The 18,039-nt window shown below is 39.3% G+C and overlaps 2 protein-coding genes across 2 annotated transcripts; both read right to left on the bottom strand.

The window, feature by feature from the left end:
- Positions 1 to 114: 114 nt before the first annotated feature.
- Positions 115 to 10,638, bottom strand: LOC307023648 (circularly permutated Ras protein 1-like). Its single transcript, XM_079657053.1, has 21 exons — positions 10,505 to 10,638; positions 10,122 to 10,221; positions 8,728 to 8,955; positions 7,852 to 8,085; positions 7,638 to 7,766; positions 7,470 to 7,541; positions 7,297 to 7,367; positions 6,357 to 6,521; positions 6,228 to 6,269; positions 5,350 to 5,439; positions 5,082 to 5,233; positions 4,917 to 4,998; positions 4,111 to 4,241; positions 3,870 to 3,954; positions 3,669 to 3,775; positions 3,164 to 3,276; positions 2,688 to 2,805; positions 1,960 to 2,100; positions 1,327 to 1,420; positions 1,225 to 1,251; positions 115 to 1,117 (listed from the first exon to the last, which is right to left on the bottom strand). The coding sequence occupies exons 2-21, from the start codon at positions 10,204 to 10,206 to the stop codon at positions 1,028 to 1,030; spliced, it is 2,256 nt and encodes a 751-aa protein (XP_079513179.1). The 5' UTR covers positions 10,207 to 10,221; positions 10,505 to 10,638; the 3' UTR covers positions 115 to 1,027.
- A 610-nt stretch (positions 10,639 to 11,248) lies between these two features.
- On the bottom strand, positions 11,249 to 17,986 carry LOC307023654 (protein kinase C and casein kinase substrate in neurons protein 1-like). The gene is made up of 9 exons (XM_079657067.1): positions 17,606 to 17,986; positions 17,325 to 17,481; positions 16,865 to 17,100; positions 15,821 to 15,976; positions 15,273 to 15,448; positions 14,704 to 14,824; positions 13,886 to 13,953; positions 13,692 to 13,771; positions 11,249 to 12,355 (listed from the first exon to the last, which is right to left on the bottom strand). Exons 1-9 carry the CDS (start codon positions 17,660 to 17,662, stop codon positions 12,243 to 12,245), a joined length of 1,164 nt encoding a protein of 387 aa, XP_079513193.1. The 5' UTR covers positions 17,663 to 17,986; the 3' UTR covers positions 11,249 to 12,242.
- Between the last annotated feature and the right edge of the window lie 53 nt (positions 17,987 to 18,039).

Here is an 18,039-nt window from a genome sequence, read left to right as displayed (position 1 = left end):
AACATACTCAGATCCCGATAAAACAAAACATGTCTTAAGCTGTATTATGTACAGTATAAACCAGATTGAAAGGGACATGATCTGTCTCAAATATGTTATCACAATTTCAGAAGTAGTTTGTTTTTGCTTCCAAATACCTGACACATTCCGCATTAAAGAAAGTGCTCATTAATGGCCCATTTCAGAATCATGTATATCGTATGTAATAATATTCAGTGATAAAATAATATGACTTCAATATTGTAGCCTAAAAAGGTGCAAATCTGTAACTCATAACTTAAGTTAATAAATAGATTTCTCCAAAAAAGGTAGTGTAATAAGAAGTATACTAAATTGAAATAGAAGTATCCTAAACATGGTATTAAAGAACAGGACTTGAGTAAATGTATTTAGTTACATTTTACCGCTGTTAAGGCTATGGCATCTAATCCTGTATGCTCTCCATTGCTTACTAACACTTTTTTATTTACCCTTTTTTTCTGATTTGAAATATATAAATTATATAAACACATGCTCACTATCTTTGCATTGATGCCTTTTCTTAACCTTATTCAGAGAATATATTTAAACAACAATAATGTATGATTAAATGTTCTTATGCTTTGCCAAGTCTGGTGCCAGAGACTACTTTCATTACAATTACATTCTCATAATTAAAACTTCACTAACTGTTGGAGCTTTATTAGTTGTGTGCTGTGTTTTTGCTGACATAGCGTCAGCTGCTGATCATGTTTCTGAGTCAGGTTTTCCAGTGTTTTGGTTGGTGGTTCATTCACGCCCATGAGCACTGTACTGCATCAGCAGTTTTGATGCAACGCTGAAAGAAATCTTTTGAAGTCTCACTCTGAGAAATGAGTCTCTTTATGACCGTGTTTTATGTTGATACGCTGTGTTACATTATTTATATTGTGAACTATTCCAGGGATCTTCATTCAGCCAGATCAGCCGGTCAGAGTCAAACTGCAATCCTTTCCATTCATGACTTGAGTTGCTTCCAGCGAGATGAAAGGTGGAGGCTGACTGTTGGCTAGAGTTTATGTTCATTCTTCCGCGAGATGGACTTCCTGTTGCTGTGCTTCATGGTGTAGAGAAGTGCTGCACCAGCGTCTGTTAGAGACTGGTGGGAGGAGAGTAAAAGTAGGAATTAACAGCAGAAGTTATGCAAAAACAGAAAAGTATTAAAGTAATAAACATTTTAATTTACAAGGACATGAAAGGGATTACCTGTGAGTCGGAAACAACTGATTTTCTCTGGAAAAACAAAAGGATAAAGTTAAATTAAGCAATTTTAACCAACATGACACTCCAAACACTGTATAAACTCACCCTTGTGAAGTTATGTATGTTGTTGTATATAGGCTCCATGGTTTTAACCCATTCTTGGTATGTTTCATGGTCCTCTGCACTGCTATTGTGCTCTCTGCAAACAGACAGACTCACTTTAAGTACAGTTTCTGCAGCCCAAAGAATACTGCATCTAATAAAGAGCATGCATTCAAGTATACATTATACAATTAAATAACATGATGCAACACTTTATTACTGACCCACCCAGTTTATTGGGCAAGGATCAGAGACACCCTACCATTTTACTGCTGATATATGTTTTTCTTTGAAAGCTTTAACAACAGTAAACCGTTTTAACCATAAGGTAATAATAATAATGGTCTTTAAAGCATACAAATGAAGAGCAAGCTGATTTAGTTGCCTCTGTTTCAATTTCTGTAATCGAATTCAAGTGTCATAATGCCATCGAAATCCATTATTGATCATAGCTTTTGATCCTTTCTTATTTTATTCACTTGCACTATTGGACTTGTCTTTATTTCTGTCGTTCTCTATGGGTGTATAGAACTGCATTAACCCTCATTAAATTCATCTATCAAGCATTAAGCAGTTCTTGCTCTACACGTTGGCCACACGTCAGAGTTTCCCACACCCCAACACCCCGGTCCTCACATGGCTCTCTCGATCAGCTTCCTCTGCAGCTCTCCTTCCCTCCTGGCGTCCAGGAAGCGTCCTCTGACAGCCAGAGCGGCGCTGGCCTGAGACGAGTTGAGCTGAATGATGGCCAAAGAGAGGGAGGACAGGGCGGCCGAGCTGAGGAGGAACACACACACTTTGTTATGAGAGTGCTTACCGCGGCAGCCTTCCCATTGTATTATGTACAAACACACACACACACACACACACACACACACACACACACACACACACACACACACACACACACACACACACACACACACACACACACACACACACACACACACACACACACACACACACACACACACACACACACACACACACACACACAGGCCACTTTGTATCAGCTCAGAATATGAATTGCACGACCTTCATGAGGAATATGAAGCAGGCAGACTGAGTGGAGAGGTTTACTGTGTGACTAAATGTTAGAACGGATACATGGTAAAAGGCTCCTGTTTCTCAGCAACAGCCAGTCTGCTTTGCCTCAGGGTTTACTGAGATTGGAATAAAATAATATATCTAATCAAAATTGTTGTCCTCAGGGTGAAAACGCCTCGTTGATTAAAGATTTAAGAAGGTAATGACTTGTTTAAGATTACAAGGAGTAGGCCGTAAGCATGCAGCTCATTGGTGTGATGGAATCTTAAACCCCAAAAGTAAGAGAAGCTCAGTTATTATGGAAACGTCTCCATCACCTGTCATCAGTAACCTCTCGGTCTGCAGTGATCACTCTGAGCACCGTCCGTCCTCTCCTCTGACGGTACCTGATCTGCAGCTGGATGGAAACATGGCTGCCAGAGGCCGGCGCCAACACTGGAGAGAAGCACAACAATACACTTAGAGTCCAGGGTTTTTGGAGCACAGAGGAAAAACATGTTTATTATGTGTGTTAGAATGAAAGTACACTTTGTCAATTAAGAAAAACAGACGATATAATTAGATGATATGACCCAGTACTAATAATCTAGTTTCAAAGTTAGAATCCCAAATTGGTTCCACATTGACAAACCAAAATGCTCTTACATGTTTTTGTTAGTTTCAATAACAGAACCATTTTTAATAATATATCACTGGAGACATGGTCAGACATGGATTGAGATTTAGGGTCTGCAGTGAGACAATGTCATGAATGTCAATGTCAACATCCATTGACATACAAGTTGTTTCTCACCCTCTGTGTCCTGTTCGCTGGCTCCAAACTGGAAGGTGATCTCTGTGTCTGGATCCACGTTCCCCACCTCTCGGGTCACTTTGTGTCCGGCCTCCCTCTCTCCTCTCATGGGCCTGGAACAAGAGAGAACATCAGTCAATGCTTGGTCAAAATTTAAAAAGCATTCATGTGCAAAATAGACCACTTTTAGAAGTATTTTTTATTGAAGGTAAATACAGTGCAGATGTTCTTTTGGATACATTGATTTATTAATTTCACTATTCATTTGTTTTGCCATTACATTTTCCCCTCACTTCCTTGTCTAAATAAAGACCCTAACATTACAATAATAATACAAAAATAATAACAATGAATAATAATAAAAACGTAATATTAATAATATCAAACAACATCTAATAGAGTAAAATAAAAATAAAATCTAATAAAGTAAAATAAAATAGATTAATTAGTGAAATACAATTAAATGTAATTATATAAAATCAAATAAATTCAGTGCAGATCTTACAGTGATTGTGGCAGCAGTAATGTGACGGTGCAGTGTGTAGCTATCGTCCTGTTCTCGATAATGTGTTCGAACTCTGAGTGCAGCTTGTTGGGGCTGGCTATCACCACCTAAGGGACAAAACACATAGACAGATGAGCAAAATAGTACATTCAAAGAAAAATACTAGCACACATAAATCTGACTAAGGCTGAAGCATCTTACTGTCCCTCCGGTGCGATCAGCCAGTCGGCCCAGCTCGTCCAGCCGACAGTCTGTTCCCTCGATGGACAGCACAGACACGGTCACACTGGAGGAACAATGACATATCAGCATGACGTTCATTACAGCTCAAACACATTTGTCAGGAGCACACACATCTGTCTACAGTTTTTTTCCCACAGTTTATTATCTAATGTAAATCTTGTTCCACACTTCAAACTGATGATTTGATGTGTTCACAGACCCCTGATTGGCTGCGTAGAGCCCCAGCTCCTGGTAGAAGATGGTGGATGAGAGGAGGGTGCAAGCGTCAAGATCCTCGACCTCCAGGTTCCCCAGCTCTGTGTTGGCCTTCCCATCTGTACAGATAATCACCTTCAAAATCAGCAGGGATAGCAGGTCAGGAATTAGTTGTTTTTTTAGACAAAAGACACAGACAAAGAAAAGAAAAATATCTTACCAGTCATGCATTTAATGTTAATTTAGGAAAATGATATAAGATAATCAGGAAAGTGTATTCAATTAAAAGTAAAAGAAATGACGAAAAGTATCCCCTCTAACTGTTCTACACTATCTTTTTTTAATAGATATTATTATTTCTAATACATTTATATAAAAGCAGGAGTTTGCTGTTGGAGTTGGTTTCAGTGGAGGGGATTTTTAAAAGAACTGTATTAAAGCAATTTATTATTCATTACATTGCATTATGGATTATTCTGTTAATTATTTTTGAATTAACGGTTACAATTTTTATAAAGACTCTGACAAAAATACTACAGACAAACCTAAAAATAAAAAAAATAATAGTAATTAAATTACATTATAATCAAGTTAGATAATTAAAAGAAAAAACAGCAAATATTTGAAATATGTATTTGAACATTTGGCACCATGAAATATTATTGAATGAAAAATGACTGCAAAAAAACCATAAACAGTTGCTCTTATTGTCAAACTCTTTATATGTTTTATGTGCAAACCTGATAGCATCTAGAAACTAAACCTGTTAGATAAATACACAGTATAGGGTCAGACTAGTAGCAGACTTACCTTGGACCCCGGCTGTCTGGAGGCTATTGCGATGGAGAGGAGAGCAGCTGGACCCAGAGCCGTTGTCCCGCCTTCAGATAGTCTTTCAACAAGAGGAAACACATACATTATATATTAAACAAAACAAGTGATTGTAACCTAATCAGTGCTTCTTTTTCTCTTTACCCCATAACTTGTTTCTGTAAGTATTCCCTAGTCTGTGAGAGAGGAGGAGGCGTGGGGAAACTGGCTGCAGCTTCTTTCAGGAAGTTGCAGTCAATCAACTCTGCATTGCTCAGAGAGTGTGACGTGAAAATCTCGTTACCATGCATCGTCACCTGGTCATAGCAGGGGGGAAGGAAAGCCACAAGGATGACTTGTATTTATTTATACTTTAAATCTGAGGAGAATATTTAAATCTTGGGAGAACAGGATCACTTTTTCGTGCATGTACCTGATAGTTGAAGGTGATGAGTCCCACTCTCATGCCAGGCTGCTGTTCACTCAGTCTCTGAACACACTGCAGCACGGCCTCCTGGACAAACTGGTTGAAAACAATGATTTCTTATCATCGCTGGCATCGAAACACAGATCTTTGTACAGCTGATATGGTGACTCTGCTGTGCATGTAGACCAGGGGTGTCAAACTCAAGGCCCGGGGGCCAAATCCGGCCCGTGACTTCATTTTCTGTGGCCCCACAAGAGCTTGAAAAGAATATAATATGTTTATTATAGGCCAGAGTTACATGCCGATTTACAGAAGCACGTTGCCCATAAACTACATGTCCCACAATGCATCTCAAATGTGACTTTTTTTCTCAGAATTTGACTTTTTTTCTTCAAAATATGCCTTTTTCTCAGAATCTGACATTCTTTTCAAAATGTCACTTATTTTTCCACAGAATTTGGCTTCTCTTTTTAAATCATTTTGTGACATTCTCACTGAAGAGACTTGCAATTATTTGCGCCAGACTTTTGCTTTCAGACGTAGATAATTATGAAGTTATTACCCTATCCGATAATCATCCAATGGAGGGGCAATAATGTAATACAATACATTATTTTATATATATTAAATATTCATATATGTATTTGTATATAGTCTTATATATAAAACTGGCCCTTTGAGTGCAACCATGATGCTAATGTGGCCCGAGATGAAATTGAGTTTGAACCCCTGATGTAGACAAACAGCATATTTCTTTAAGTCAAGTCATATGTGTTTCTTTGAGAGCTTCACTTCGACCTCGGCCAACAGTTTGTTAAGTCTAACATTATGTTCATTTTGAGTCAAATTTTACAACAACACTTATAAATGGGATTAAAACTCACTTGAAGACGGGATTTATGGACCACATTCTCTCCCTCTGACACCTTAAAACAATAGATTGATGATTGAATCCTCAGCTGTTACAAATGGCCTCAACATTAATACCTCAGAGTCGGATGGTGTGGATATACCTCGGCGGTGGTGCTCATGGAGCCTGAGATGTCGATGCAGAGGAGCAGCAGAGGGTCAGCGGCACCCAGGGGCTTTTCATCAGGACAGAGAGAAAACAGGCCATCCCGGTGACCAGTTAGAGGACACTGTGGCTCCCAAGACCCACAGAAGTAACAGTCCTTTACCTGAAATAAAATATAACTTTTACAGAGAAATAACCAACATTAACTGAAATCTACGGAAGCCGTGAGAGGCAATTTTGGTCATCCAAGTTATATATAAATAGTTTTATGTCCCGTGTTTATAATGTATGAACATTTGAAGACAAGTTTTTTTCTCGATATTATATTATTATTATATTATTTCTTTCTTAAAAAGATTGGAGAAAAACTACGTTTCTATAAGTTGTTCGTTGGTTTCTCATTTAGGCCACGACATGTTTTGAATAAGTCTAAAATCTATGTTTTCCAGCCAAAAGAACAACATGAAATAACTAATACATAACTTTCTAACACACACTAAATGTACAATGTGTTTAGAGAAATTAAAACTCACTTGGAGGAAAACATAAATGCTTTTAGTACCATTTAAAACTTTGTGCAGAGATGCACTTCAGCGTCTTGTGGCCGACATTAGTATTACAACATCAACAAAAATTGACCTAAAAAAAGCTTTCTTTTCCCAGTTTCTTTTACATATTTAAAAAAAAAGAATGTTAAAAATGCAATCATCAGATTTTTTTTCTTCTCATTTTTCTCTCAGGGCTTCCATGCTAAATCTTGCACTCTGTATCAATCAAAGATGGTTTGATCAATAATGATTACGCCTGTCATGCACAGTATTTGTGGTAATTACAAGGAGACATACAGTTATTATTCACATTTGAAATCAATGACTCTCAAGCTGCCACTTATCAGTATCAGGATGAATATCGAGTGAAATACAGCATGTAGTAATTACGTTTCTATGGCCTGAGTCCAGCACAGAGCCACACTGTGAGCAGGAAGTGGGTTCCCCTTGTGTGATCTGCCCTGAAAATATGCCAAGCATCAGTCATCATAAACCAAATGAATTGAAAATCAAACTATATTATTGATAAAAAAGATTTATGGTGATGATAAAAGTATACTGACCTCTTTCTTCAGAGAGTAATTTCCCTAAACTGACAAGAAGCACGTTAGGATTTCCCGAAAGAGGACTCTTATCTGTTGAGAAAAGGACATTAAAATAATCATTGATGGTGTAAAACATCATAAAGAGTCTTAATGTTTTGACACCAAGAGGGAGAAAGTTTCAAGTACCTTTAGGTGATGGGATAAGCGGCGAGTCTGTTTTCTGAGGTGATGAGGGAGATGATTGAGAGGTGGGTAGCAGCGCTAAGTACAACGGCATTGACTTCATGAACGAAGGCCTCGGAGGAAGTGGTGGGACTGATGTTTGAGAGCAGAATGAAACTGGGATTATCTGTCTGTACTTAAAAATGAATACAAATAGACATATACGTTGTCTGTTTACCTAGTGCCTTGGTTGACCCGTTGTTGGTATCAGTGGGCGGCTTCACCTCGCCCCCCGTGCCTTCAGGGGTGGTGTACGAGTATGTTGGGTCCCAGAGACTTGCGTTTGAATCTGACTCATCTTTCGGGAGGTCGTAGGTAAATGCCTGACTGTTAGTGCTGGAGGAGTCGAACGGCTGGCTGTACGGAGGGGAGGGTCTGGTGGATGATGGTTTCATGTGTGGTGGAAGAAGAGCTGAGTCCAGATAGGAGTGGTGTTAAAGAGGACATATTACCCGCATTTTCAGGTTTCATATTTGTATTTTGCGCCTCTACTGTGACATGTCTCCATGCTTTAATGTTAAAAAAAAATCTTCATTTTTCCTGCAGCACCTCTTTTCACCCTCTGTCTGAAACCAGAGTCCAGTCTGCTCGGATTGGTTAGCCTTCCGGCTCTGTTGGGATTGGTCAACCGTTAGAGATGTCCCGCCCCTTAGACTAAGTACATGTTAATGGTCTGCCTTGGCTAAAATCCCAAAGTTACCTCCGGAGGATGTTTCTCTCCCACACCCTCTTTCTGATATCAGACAGTAACATTGGCGCTTCTATTGGCTAGCGCTCCAACACATTGTACGTGATTGGCTAAGGGGCGGGACATCTCTAAGCAGAGCCGGCCAGCTAACTAATCAGAGCAGACTGGGCTCTGGTTTCAGACAGAGGGTGAAAAGAGGGGCTGCAGCACAGGCAGTATGAGAAAAATAAAGAAATGTTTGAACATTTAACCTTTTAAATATTTCGTAAAGGAACAAAATACAAATATGAACCTGAAAGGGTGCATAATAAGACCTTTTTAAGATGATACCATACATTAACACAAATACTGCTGCATCCACAGTACCTGTTCTACGAGGAGGTGTTGGAGATGCTTTTGGTTTATTGTGAAATTCTTCATTTTCATAGAAAACAGTAGACTTCACAGCCTTCTTCACATTCTTGGTCTTTTCCAACTGCTCGATAACCTTTAGAAGAGGTCGGAGGGGTTTTGGTGATTTGGCCTCGGCAGAGTTTGTTGGAGGAGGAGGGGGAGGACTGCGAGGACGCATCCGGTTTACAGGAGGGAGAAGAGCTAAAAAGGCATACAAAACAAACGTATAGTGGCTGTTAATCTGAGAATAGCTTCTTGCAAGAGAAATGTGAGCTCAGAGAAAACAACTGGTGGCAGCGATGACCTTTGTGCTGTGAAGAAAATGTGACTCAGGTGGCAGATGGCTTTTTCCGAGAAAAGCAAAGTATCTGAAAGGAATTTCTCCTTCTAAGGAAGACAGCAGAGGTTGTGTGTGTCAATGATTGCATAACACATACTTAACCAAACAAGCAGTCACTCAGCCGCTCGGATCAAAGCCAATGTCGTTATGAATTAGCAATAATGTTGTGATCATATATTGGATTTTACTTCTTTAATCTCTCTCTCAACGTGTTCAACAATTTTCCAGAATAACTTTTAAATCCTGCAGAGAATGGGACTGACAGCAGGTGACGTGGCGATGATAGACGTAGAGACTGTACACAGTAAAGCTTAGTGTCTCTTTGCTGAATTTTCTTCAAACTGGTGAGTCAACAGAGAAAGTATTTGAGTCTGAGACTGACGGTCCTGACAGCTGCCTCAATTCTTATTCAACTTCCCCAGGCCGATGCATTTCTACTGTATGAAGCTGTCATTGCTATTCCGCACCTGTCCACCTGCTCACCTGTGTCTCGCTGTGTCAGTTTTTATAGCAGCCTCTTATCCAACAGTCAGATTGTTAACATTGCTTCTTGCCTTTGTTTCCAGTTTCTTCTACCTGAGCTAAAATCTCTACCTGTCGTTACCTTTCCCATGCTCCTTAAATGTAATCCTATGGATGTTCAGATACATGGTTTCTTTGCTTGTAAGTGTATGTATCATCTACTAATAAAATCCTTAAACTGATCATGTCTGCCTGTTTGGATCCTTGTTCTGTCTGACTTCTACCCCACAACTACTTAGTGGCCATATAGATAACATAAATAAATCAAGGCCACCATTTGTTGAAGTTTGCACGGAAGATCTCTATAACTTTTGTACATAACACTAAAATCTGTTGATTCTTTAGATACTCCGCTGATACTGCATTGAACATATATGTGCCTAGTGATCTTTTGAATTTAGACAAATAAACTGTAAAATGGACCCAGAGATTTGACATATGTGGTTTTAAACAAAAATGAGTGTTTTACATTTTGTGTGGCTGCAGTGTTTTAAAGAAATCCCACCTGAGAGCTTGATGACATTGGATTGTTGGCCGTTCTTCTGACTCACTGCGGGCGGCACATAAACAAATCCACAAGAAAATTCCATTGTGATACTACCTACCTGTAAGAGAAAGGACATTAGGTGACACCTTATGACACATTCAACGGTAATACATTAAAGTCTTAACACGTAAAACACCTGATTACAGTGAGGTGCAAAACAATCACAGCACAATGTCTTTCTAGGGAACATTTGGCATTGAGTTTCTAATACGTTGACTCGCCTTTAAAGACGTTTCAATACAAAAATGAAACCTTACAATGCAGCCAACATGTGTCTATTTATATCTGCAATATAAAATGAACACATCCTGTAAAAATAAGCTAATTTAAGACATACTTACACATGAGAGTCCTTTAAATGCTGTCAGTACAGTACAACCGTAAACATGAAACCTTCCCAGGTCTCAGAAATGTTTCAAAGACTGTGTGACGGTTTGTCATCCCTCACTTTGTGTCACAGACATGTCGTCCAACAGGTTCCTTTCCTTAAGAGTCTGCTGTAATACCACTCTCAGGAAGTGTGTACAAAGCTGAGAGGTTGGCTGGTTAGTCAGAGATTTATGGTATATTGCCTAACATTAGTTAAACATTTCATTAATGTAAATACAAATGGGTGGAAGATTAAAAGCTGATTTGTGAAACAGTGCAGTAAAATGTGAAAGGTCAAGATGATAAATGTCCCCATAAAAGTTAAAGAATATCCAACACTGACTGTCCTGTAAAATTATTTCATGAACACATACAGTATCTTGCTAGTTTTATGTTTGTGATAAATCATTAATGTTCCTATTTATGTAAAAAATGAGCGTATTCATAGTAACATTTAAAATCACATTAGATAATGGCTGTATATTTATATGTTTCCATTAAAGTATGGCCAGGACTTCTGTGTACTGAAGGACATGAGGCTAGAAAAAATAAATATCTAAATGGAAAAGCACATTTTAAATCACTTTATATAGTTTTGTTTGCTGTATTAAAGTATTTTCTTGGCTTCTGTTTGGTTAATCTAATTAAATGTATAGGCCTATAGCCATATGTATTGTAAAACAAGTGACTGCAAAATAAATTACAAACGCAACATATATATTATATAATTGAAATATTTGTAATTTATTTGAAAAGGATGGTACATATTCACACATTTCATGGCTTCTTATCTCTTGGTTTTTGCCTCAAAATATAAGAAATTAACAATATTGAGTCTACAGCAGTGATCGCCTCTGTGAGGCTGCAATAAGGCACAGCGGTGCTTTGAGCTACATGCTAACATCAGCATGCTAACAGGCACACACTGCCAATGCTAGCAAGGAGGTGATTAGCAGATACAATATTTACCATCTTCACCATCTAACTAACTTTGACCTGTTTGTAGATATTCGTTTAAAAGTCTAGAGATCACAAGTGGTTCATCCTCATTGCACTTTGAATGACTGTTACAAATATATTATCAATTCATTTGATAGTTGCTGAGATTATCCAGTCCATATGAACATTCTGGACCAACCAATCGACATAACATTGCCATCCATTGCTAGCACACATAGCTAGCATCATAACAACAACAAATTGCCGAACAAAATTGAATTAGAGGCTAAACCATTACACTTTTATTTTGAAAATCCATTCCCTCAGTCAACGTCATGTGCCTCTATAATACCTTTGATAAGTAAACATTAACCTTGTGTGCTCCCATCATTGTAAACCTGGGCAAACCTCATGTATCATTATCAGCTCTCCTCAAATAAAGTGAGCAAATAAATATTCTCTCTGTTATTTCTTTTTAACATGCACACATGCGATGCAAACACACGTGCACACTCACACATATACACATACAGCTCCTGCACAAGCAGTACATTTTGTCTTTAATAAGTTAATTCATATTGCAGAAGTACTCAAGGTTAACTCAATAATTTTACATTTGAAAAATACCTGGGAACAGATTACTGTATATGTGACTTTAACTCAGAATCAGTGTGACAAAGATATAACATAATAACAACTATTATTTTATAGAAGACTTAAAATCGAACTGTTTGTGAGAGTTTAGGACATAGTTTATTATAAAGTGAGACGTCATTCTGCGACTTCCACGTAGTTTGCCGGGTAGAAGCCCTCCTTCCCTCCGCTCAGGACGCCTCGACACCAGCCCTGGTCATCCTCCTCCTCGACCTTCAGGAACACCTCGCCTGGGAGCACAGAAAATGAAAGTCCTTTAATCTATCTGATAAAATAATACATGATTATAATAAAGAGTTATGCATGTCATGAAACACATTACTTTTATTTCCAACTATATCTAAATCTATAGCCTCATTTCAACCAGATTAAAATCCTGTGTTGTATCGCAATGGTCTGCCTGAAGCTGTCATAAATGGACTTTTCAACTAGTTTTTAGCACCATTTTAACAAAAAACTCACGTTTTTGTATGTAACTCTGTATTAAAACCTATTACTATTTAACTAAAGCAACAAAAGCCTTGGTTAAACCATTGCGAACATGCCATAAGATGTTTTTACTATGAAGTAAACATTGTCAAATTTCTTCTAAAGCACATGTGTTAGACTTAATGGACTGTTGCTGTTCTCTATGCTGTTCTACACAGTTGGTTGTCTGGCTGCAAAATGCCTTGTAAATGTATAGTCTACATTTATGTTAAGATTTTCGTTTTCATATTTATTGTTTTTATTTTTCAAAATACCAAACAGATCATGCATTTTAGCCATTCCTCATTTCGCTCAATTTAACACTGTCTTTTCATGGGCTGATTCTGTGAGAACAGCACCATCTACAGGCCTGGCATATGTACTACAGCGTCTCCAGCGCTTTCCAACGGCAATATCCGTGGCTGTCTCCTCCTGATTGGTGGAGTTGGCCCAATAGCCGTAGCGTCACTTCTGTGACGTCATAGAAGTGTTCAAATCTGGATCAGTCTGTATCTGATCCGTTGCAGCCCCTTTTTAAGAGATTTGGGTATGGAGGAAAATAGAGAGGGTTGTGTTTTCTGACACTTGGTGAGTCCCCTGGAACACCGGGGACACATGTTCATGTATAAAAGACGTACAAAAGTGCATTTTGCATGATAGGTCACCTTTAACATAAGTATTCCAAGTATCTCCCTTCAAGCACATTTTGAGTCCATCTTTTTTCGTCTGTGCAGGACTTTTAATGATATTTAATCCACAAAGCAGATGTTAAAAGTTGTTCAAATGTACTCTCAGTACTGAATAAAATATCTTCTTCAAATCCCAAACTATCATAAAAGAGTGCAGAAATTGGAAAAGAGGTGGCTTTAAAAGAAACATATTTGAACTGAAATACCCATAAATCCTGTTATGTAACATCAGTTAAGTGTCTGGCATCATTTTAGAGGAACTTGGATGCATTTCTCTGCATTCCTCAGATTTATACTGATACAATGGTTGTACTTGTGTAAAACAACCTTGCCTATTGTAGCTTTAAAAACACGGAATAACACTGCTGTTGTATACATTTGTGTCCCAACATCACACTCTATGTGTCACCTGCTTTAAAGGACAGCTCATCGCCCTCCTCTCCCACGTAGTCGTACATAGCTCGCACCTTCACTCCCCCGATCATCACACTAACAAGAGAAGATATGGGCGTTTGAACAGTTAGAAAATCATAATTATAACTTGCATTTTTTTTTATATTGTTCTTCAAGAAAGAGTTATGAATAAAAAGTTGAATGACTTACGGTCGGCCGTCTTTTCTTTGCTGCTCTCTTTTCTTTCTATTTAGCTTTTTTATTGGTGGCACCCATTCCTGATGGAAGAAGTACAAGTGGCAGATATTAGGAGCAAAAAGTCTACAGTAATAGCATCGCAACATAATGCAAATATCCACACATAAAAGGGTCTTGTTAATATGGGGTTTAGACATATTGCAAGAAAAACACTGCTATAAAAAGACATGCACAAACAAATAACACAACGCAAGTCGTTTGCAGACCAGTCTGTATTTAGCCTCCAACATTTTCCGCTCATAAATAAATATGACCTCCCATCACATTTATTAAACTGACTCTGAAACTTTTGTCAATTTTAAACGTTTTTTCTGAGCAGGTTTGAATATCCTTGTTTTCTCTTGACCCCTCAGAGCCACCGTACATCAGGTAGTCATCCAAAATTCAGAAACTGATTTACTTCGTCTCCAAATTCAACAAATGAAAGGATAAAGAAATGCAGGATTTAAGGATTTGGCAGGTGATTGCAGAACAGCTTGGAAACAGTGATACTGATCGGAAAAACAAAGGATGCACAAAGCATTAAAAAGTATTGATTGTGCTTTAAGCAGATGAATAATGGCTTCTTGCTATTAGACCTGTTTAGGACTTGCATTATCTATTGCCCCCAAATCATAAGTCTTGAAATGTGATTCAACAAATCCAATGATAACCTGAATCGGACACAGTGTACAATTCTTACCGTTTGAAAGATAAAAAAAAATGTATATATATAAAAAAAAATGCATGCATGTATTGTTTATGTATTGAAGTTAAACGTTGTAGCTTACATCTATCTTTGGCCAGTCGGTGGGCATGCCGGGTCCGTTGTTGTTCTTCCACCATTTGAGATCATCAAGCTCATTGATGGACATCAGAGTGTTGTGGAGCTCGCTGTACACCGCCTTCACACTGAAACACACACACACAAAATGTGAGAGGTTGAACTCTCTCTCCTCCCTCCCACCTCTCCCCCCTGCCCCCACTGGACTTTAACACCCCACACACACTCAGACACACAAATCCAGCCCCAGACACTTTTTACGCTGCTATGGACAGTCTTGCACTAATGTACATTTATCAAAGATATTGAAGTGACTGCTATTTTGTATATATTGATTGTTGTGCTTTTATGATGTCTTAATGTGTGCATATGTATAAATGTGTCTGTTGATTGTGTATATATAGGTATATACATATTTTTATATATATGTTTTTGTATTCGGGATTGTGGGAAGCAGTATTTCCATCTCTCTGTCTGTACATACAAACTGAAAGATTGACAATAAAGTTGACTTTGACTTGACTAAATCAACATACATTTTCAAAACTCTTGCCAAGACTTCCGATGGCTGCTCACCTCTCATTGTTGGTGATGTCCAGATGTCTGTGGATTGAGAGGAAGGCCTGCTTCAGAAAGCTGATCCTCTTCCTCTCCTCCTCCTGCGACTGCTCGAATATGGCCTCCATCTCCTCCATGTAGCGAGGTGTGTAGGACGTCACATCCTCCAGCAGTTTCTCGTAGCGTTCTCGAACCTGCAGAACATTTTTATGATTAAAAAGTTGGTACGCTCCAACAGGAAGGACATGTATTTCTTTAATGAGGGCGATCTAGCTTGCATTAATCATCTGGAGCTATTTACCGTTCCCATGCTGGTCTCCATAAACACTGAGCAGAGTAACAATAACACATCTCCATAAAAGGGAAAAGCTTGGAAGAGAAGCTTAAGGCTGGGGCTTGTGTTTAGAGTCGATATCACCACAGCAGCAGACCAACAAGACTTCCTAGGAATGCATCCTAACTGTAGCATGCTGTGGGAATTTTGATTTAAAAAGCTCTGAATGAAGCATTTGTCAAACTTGCTTCTGGAGTTCGGTGGTGCAGAGTGTGTGAACGTGTTTTCTCACCTTTTCTTTGTCCTCTGTGACCTTTTCTCTTGCATCAAGGAATTTTTGCTTTTTCTCCGGGCTGGTCTGAGGGTTTTCGTTAGCTTGTTTCTCTTTGTCCAGGGCGTTGTGCTCCCTCTGACACGACTTGTGATATGCAACTCGGGCCTTCTCCAGCTGTCGAAAACACATTCACACACATGCATATTATTACCTTGAATGGAGAAGTTTTAAATGTGGGGACATTTGCATATTCGTTTTTTGTATCCGAGTTAAATATGGCCTGGACGTATTTAGCTTAGCTTAGCTTAAAGACAGGGGGAAACCTCTAGCTTGGCTCTGAACATACAAGTAACAAGTAATATCATATTGGTTGGATTCGTGCAAAAAAACATATGGAGTCGGGCCTGGAAAGAAACTTCCTCTAACCAAAACTTAAAACATCTCTCTATAAATAACACTTCAACATTTAGTTGATACACTGGATACATTTTTGCACAGCATTGTATTTTGCATTCAAAGAGTCAACATTATTATTTCATTTGTGCGACTATCCGACAAGAGAGTCAATGAACTACACGTTTTTAAATGTTGCACTATTCTTTTAAACCATATATTGAAAAACCATTTTCCCGTGCATAAAAAATAATATCACTAGGTCTACTAATAACTTTTTAAATCTGAGCTTTAGCAGATGGAGTTGCCAAATAAAAGAGACCGTGAGATAAAGCTAAATGCTAACATTATAGCAAGTAGATTAAAGAGTGGGTTGTGGATCGTGTGTAAAACTACCATTGCCAATTATAACCACTCTTTCAAGCCTTTGTAAACACCCACCAACCCACCCACCCCCCCCCCCCCCCACACACACACACACACACACACCCCACACACACACACACACCCCCACACACATACACACACACACACACACACACACACCCACACATACACACACCTGCCCCCCCCCCCCCCCCACACACACACACACACACACACACACACACACACACACACACACACACACACACACACACACACACACACACACACACACACACACACCTTCATCAGCTTTTTGGACCAGGGTTTCTGCGCACGTGAAAAGCTTGTCTTGTTGCCGTGGCTCTCACTGAACCCACAGAAGAGTTTCTTTGGGAAGGTCTCTTTCTGCCAGGTCTTCACCCGGTCCCCTTCCTCTGCTGTGAGCGACTGAGAGATGGACGAGTGGAGCGCTGACAGACGCTCGGTGGAGGTGAAGAAACACTGCCACGCCCTCATGAGGGAGCCATAAAGTGGCCCCTGGGGAGGAAAGCAAAAAAAGACTGAGGAATGAAAAAACACAGAGCACAGAGGTGAGTCATGGAACCAAAAGAGAAATAATGACCTGAATGATTTGTTTCAAACGAGCAAACATGCAGCCATTTAATATGAATCAAGAGTTCATGTTAACTTGACGACAGCTACATGAGAAAGGCCTGTTCTTTGTTTAAAGGATCCCCAACATGCTGCTTCTCATACTCACGAGAATCCACTATAGTTTTCCACTTATTGCTCCACTGGTTCAGCTGCTGGGCGTACTGCTTTTCTACTTTAGCTCTCTCATTGAAGCAGGCCACAATATCGTTGCAGGCCTGGAAGGACTTCTCAGTTCGATGCACTGTACGCACATAGTTCCCTGGCTGTGAGAAGGGAAACATTGTAAGAAAAACCAGCAGAACGCAAGTTGTGCCACATTGTTTTGGATGAACTAGCTTTTCCTTTGGGTGGTAGTTGTCTTGGATGTAATCATAAATATATCCTCACCATCCAGAAGCTCTGTCTCTTGGCATCTTGGGTCGGCTCTTTGGGAAGGCTCGCCATTATTGTCTGTCTCTGAAAGCAAAGGTTGGCTGGTTATGTTGAACAAGAGAGTTGCTCGACTGGTTAAAATGCAAAACGAGTGAATGAATGAGCGCTTTTATTGGCAGACGAGTCACATTAAAAACCATGCAACAGGTTGAACGTCTACACGGTGTAATGGGCAGATACAGCATGGTTCCTCATAAACAAAGCCGTTCCCTCTGAATGACGAGTAATTGGCGGCTGCAACCGTGTGTATTTCTGAGCTTATTGCCATAACAACTTGGCATAGGTGTTATTTACGCTGTACAGGGCGTAGATACATCCAAGGAGCCCCCTGTGTGAGTAAGGGGAGTGTCATGCAGTGGCAGACTGGAATTCACAGGGTGCGATCTGCC

Source organism: Notothenia rossii (assembly GCF_949606895.1).
Source record: "Notothenia rossii genome assembly, chromosome: 11".
NCBI classification, from domain to species: Eukaryota; Metazoa; Chordata; class Actinopteri; order Perciformes; family Nototheniidae; genus Notothenia; species Notothenia rossii.
The sequence above is the reverse complement of the archived record's forward strand: the minus strand, read 5'-3'. Positions and strand labels throughout refer to the sequence as shown.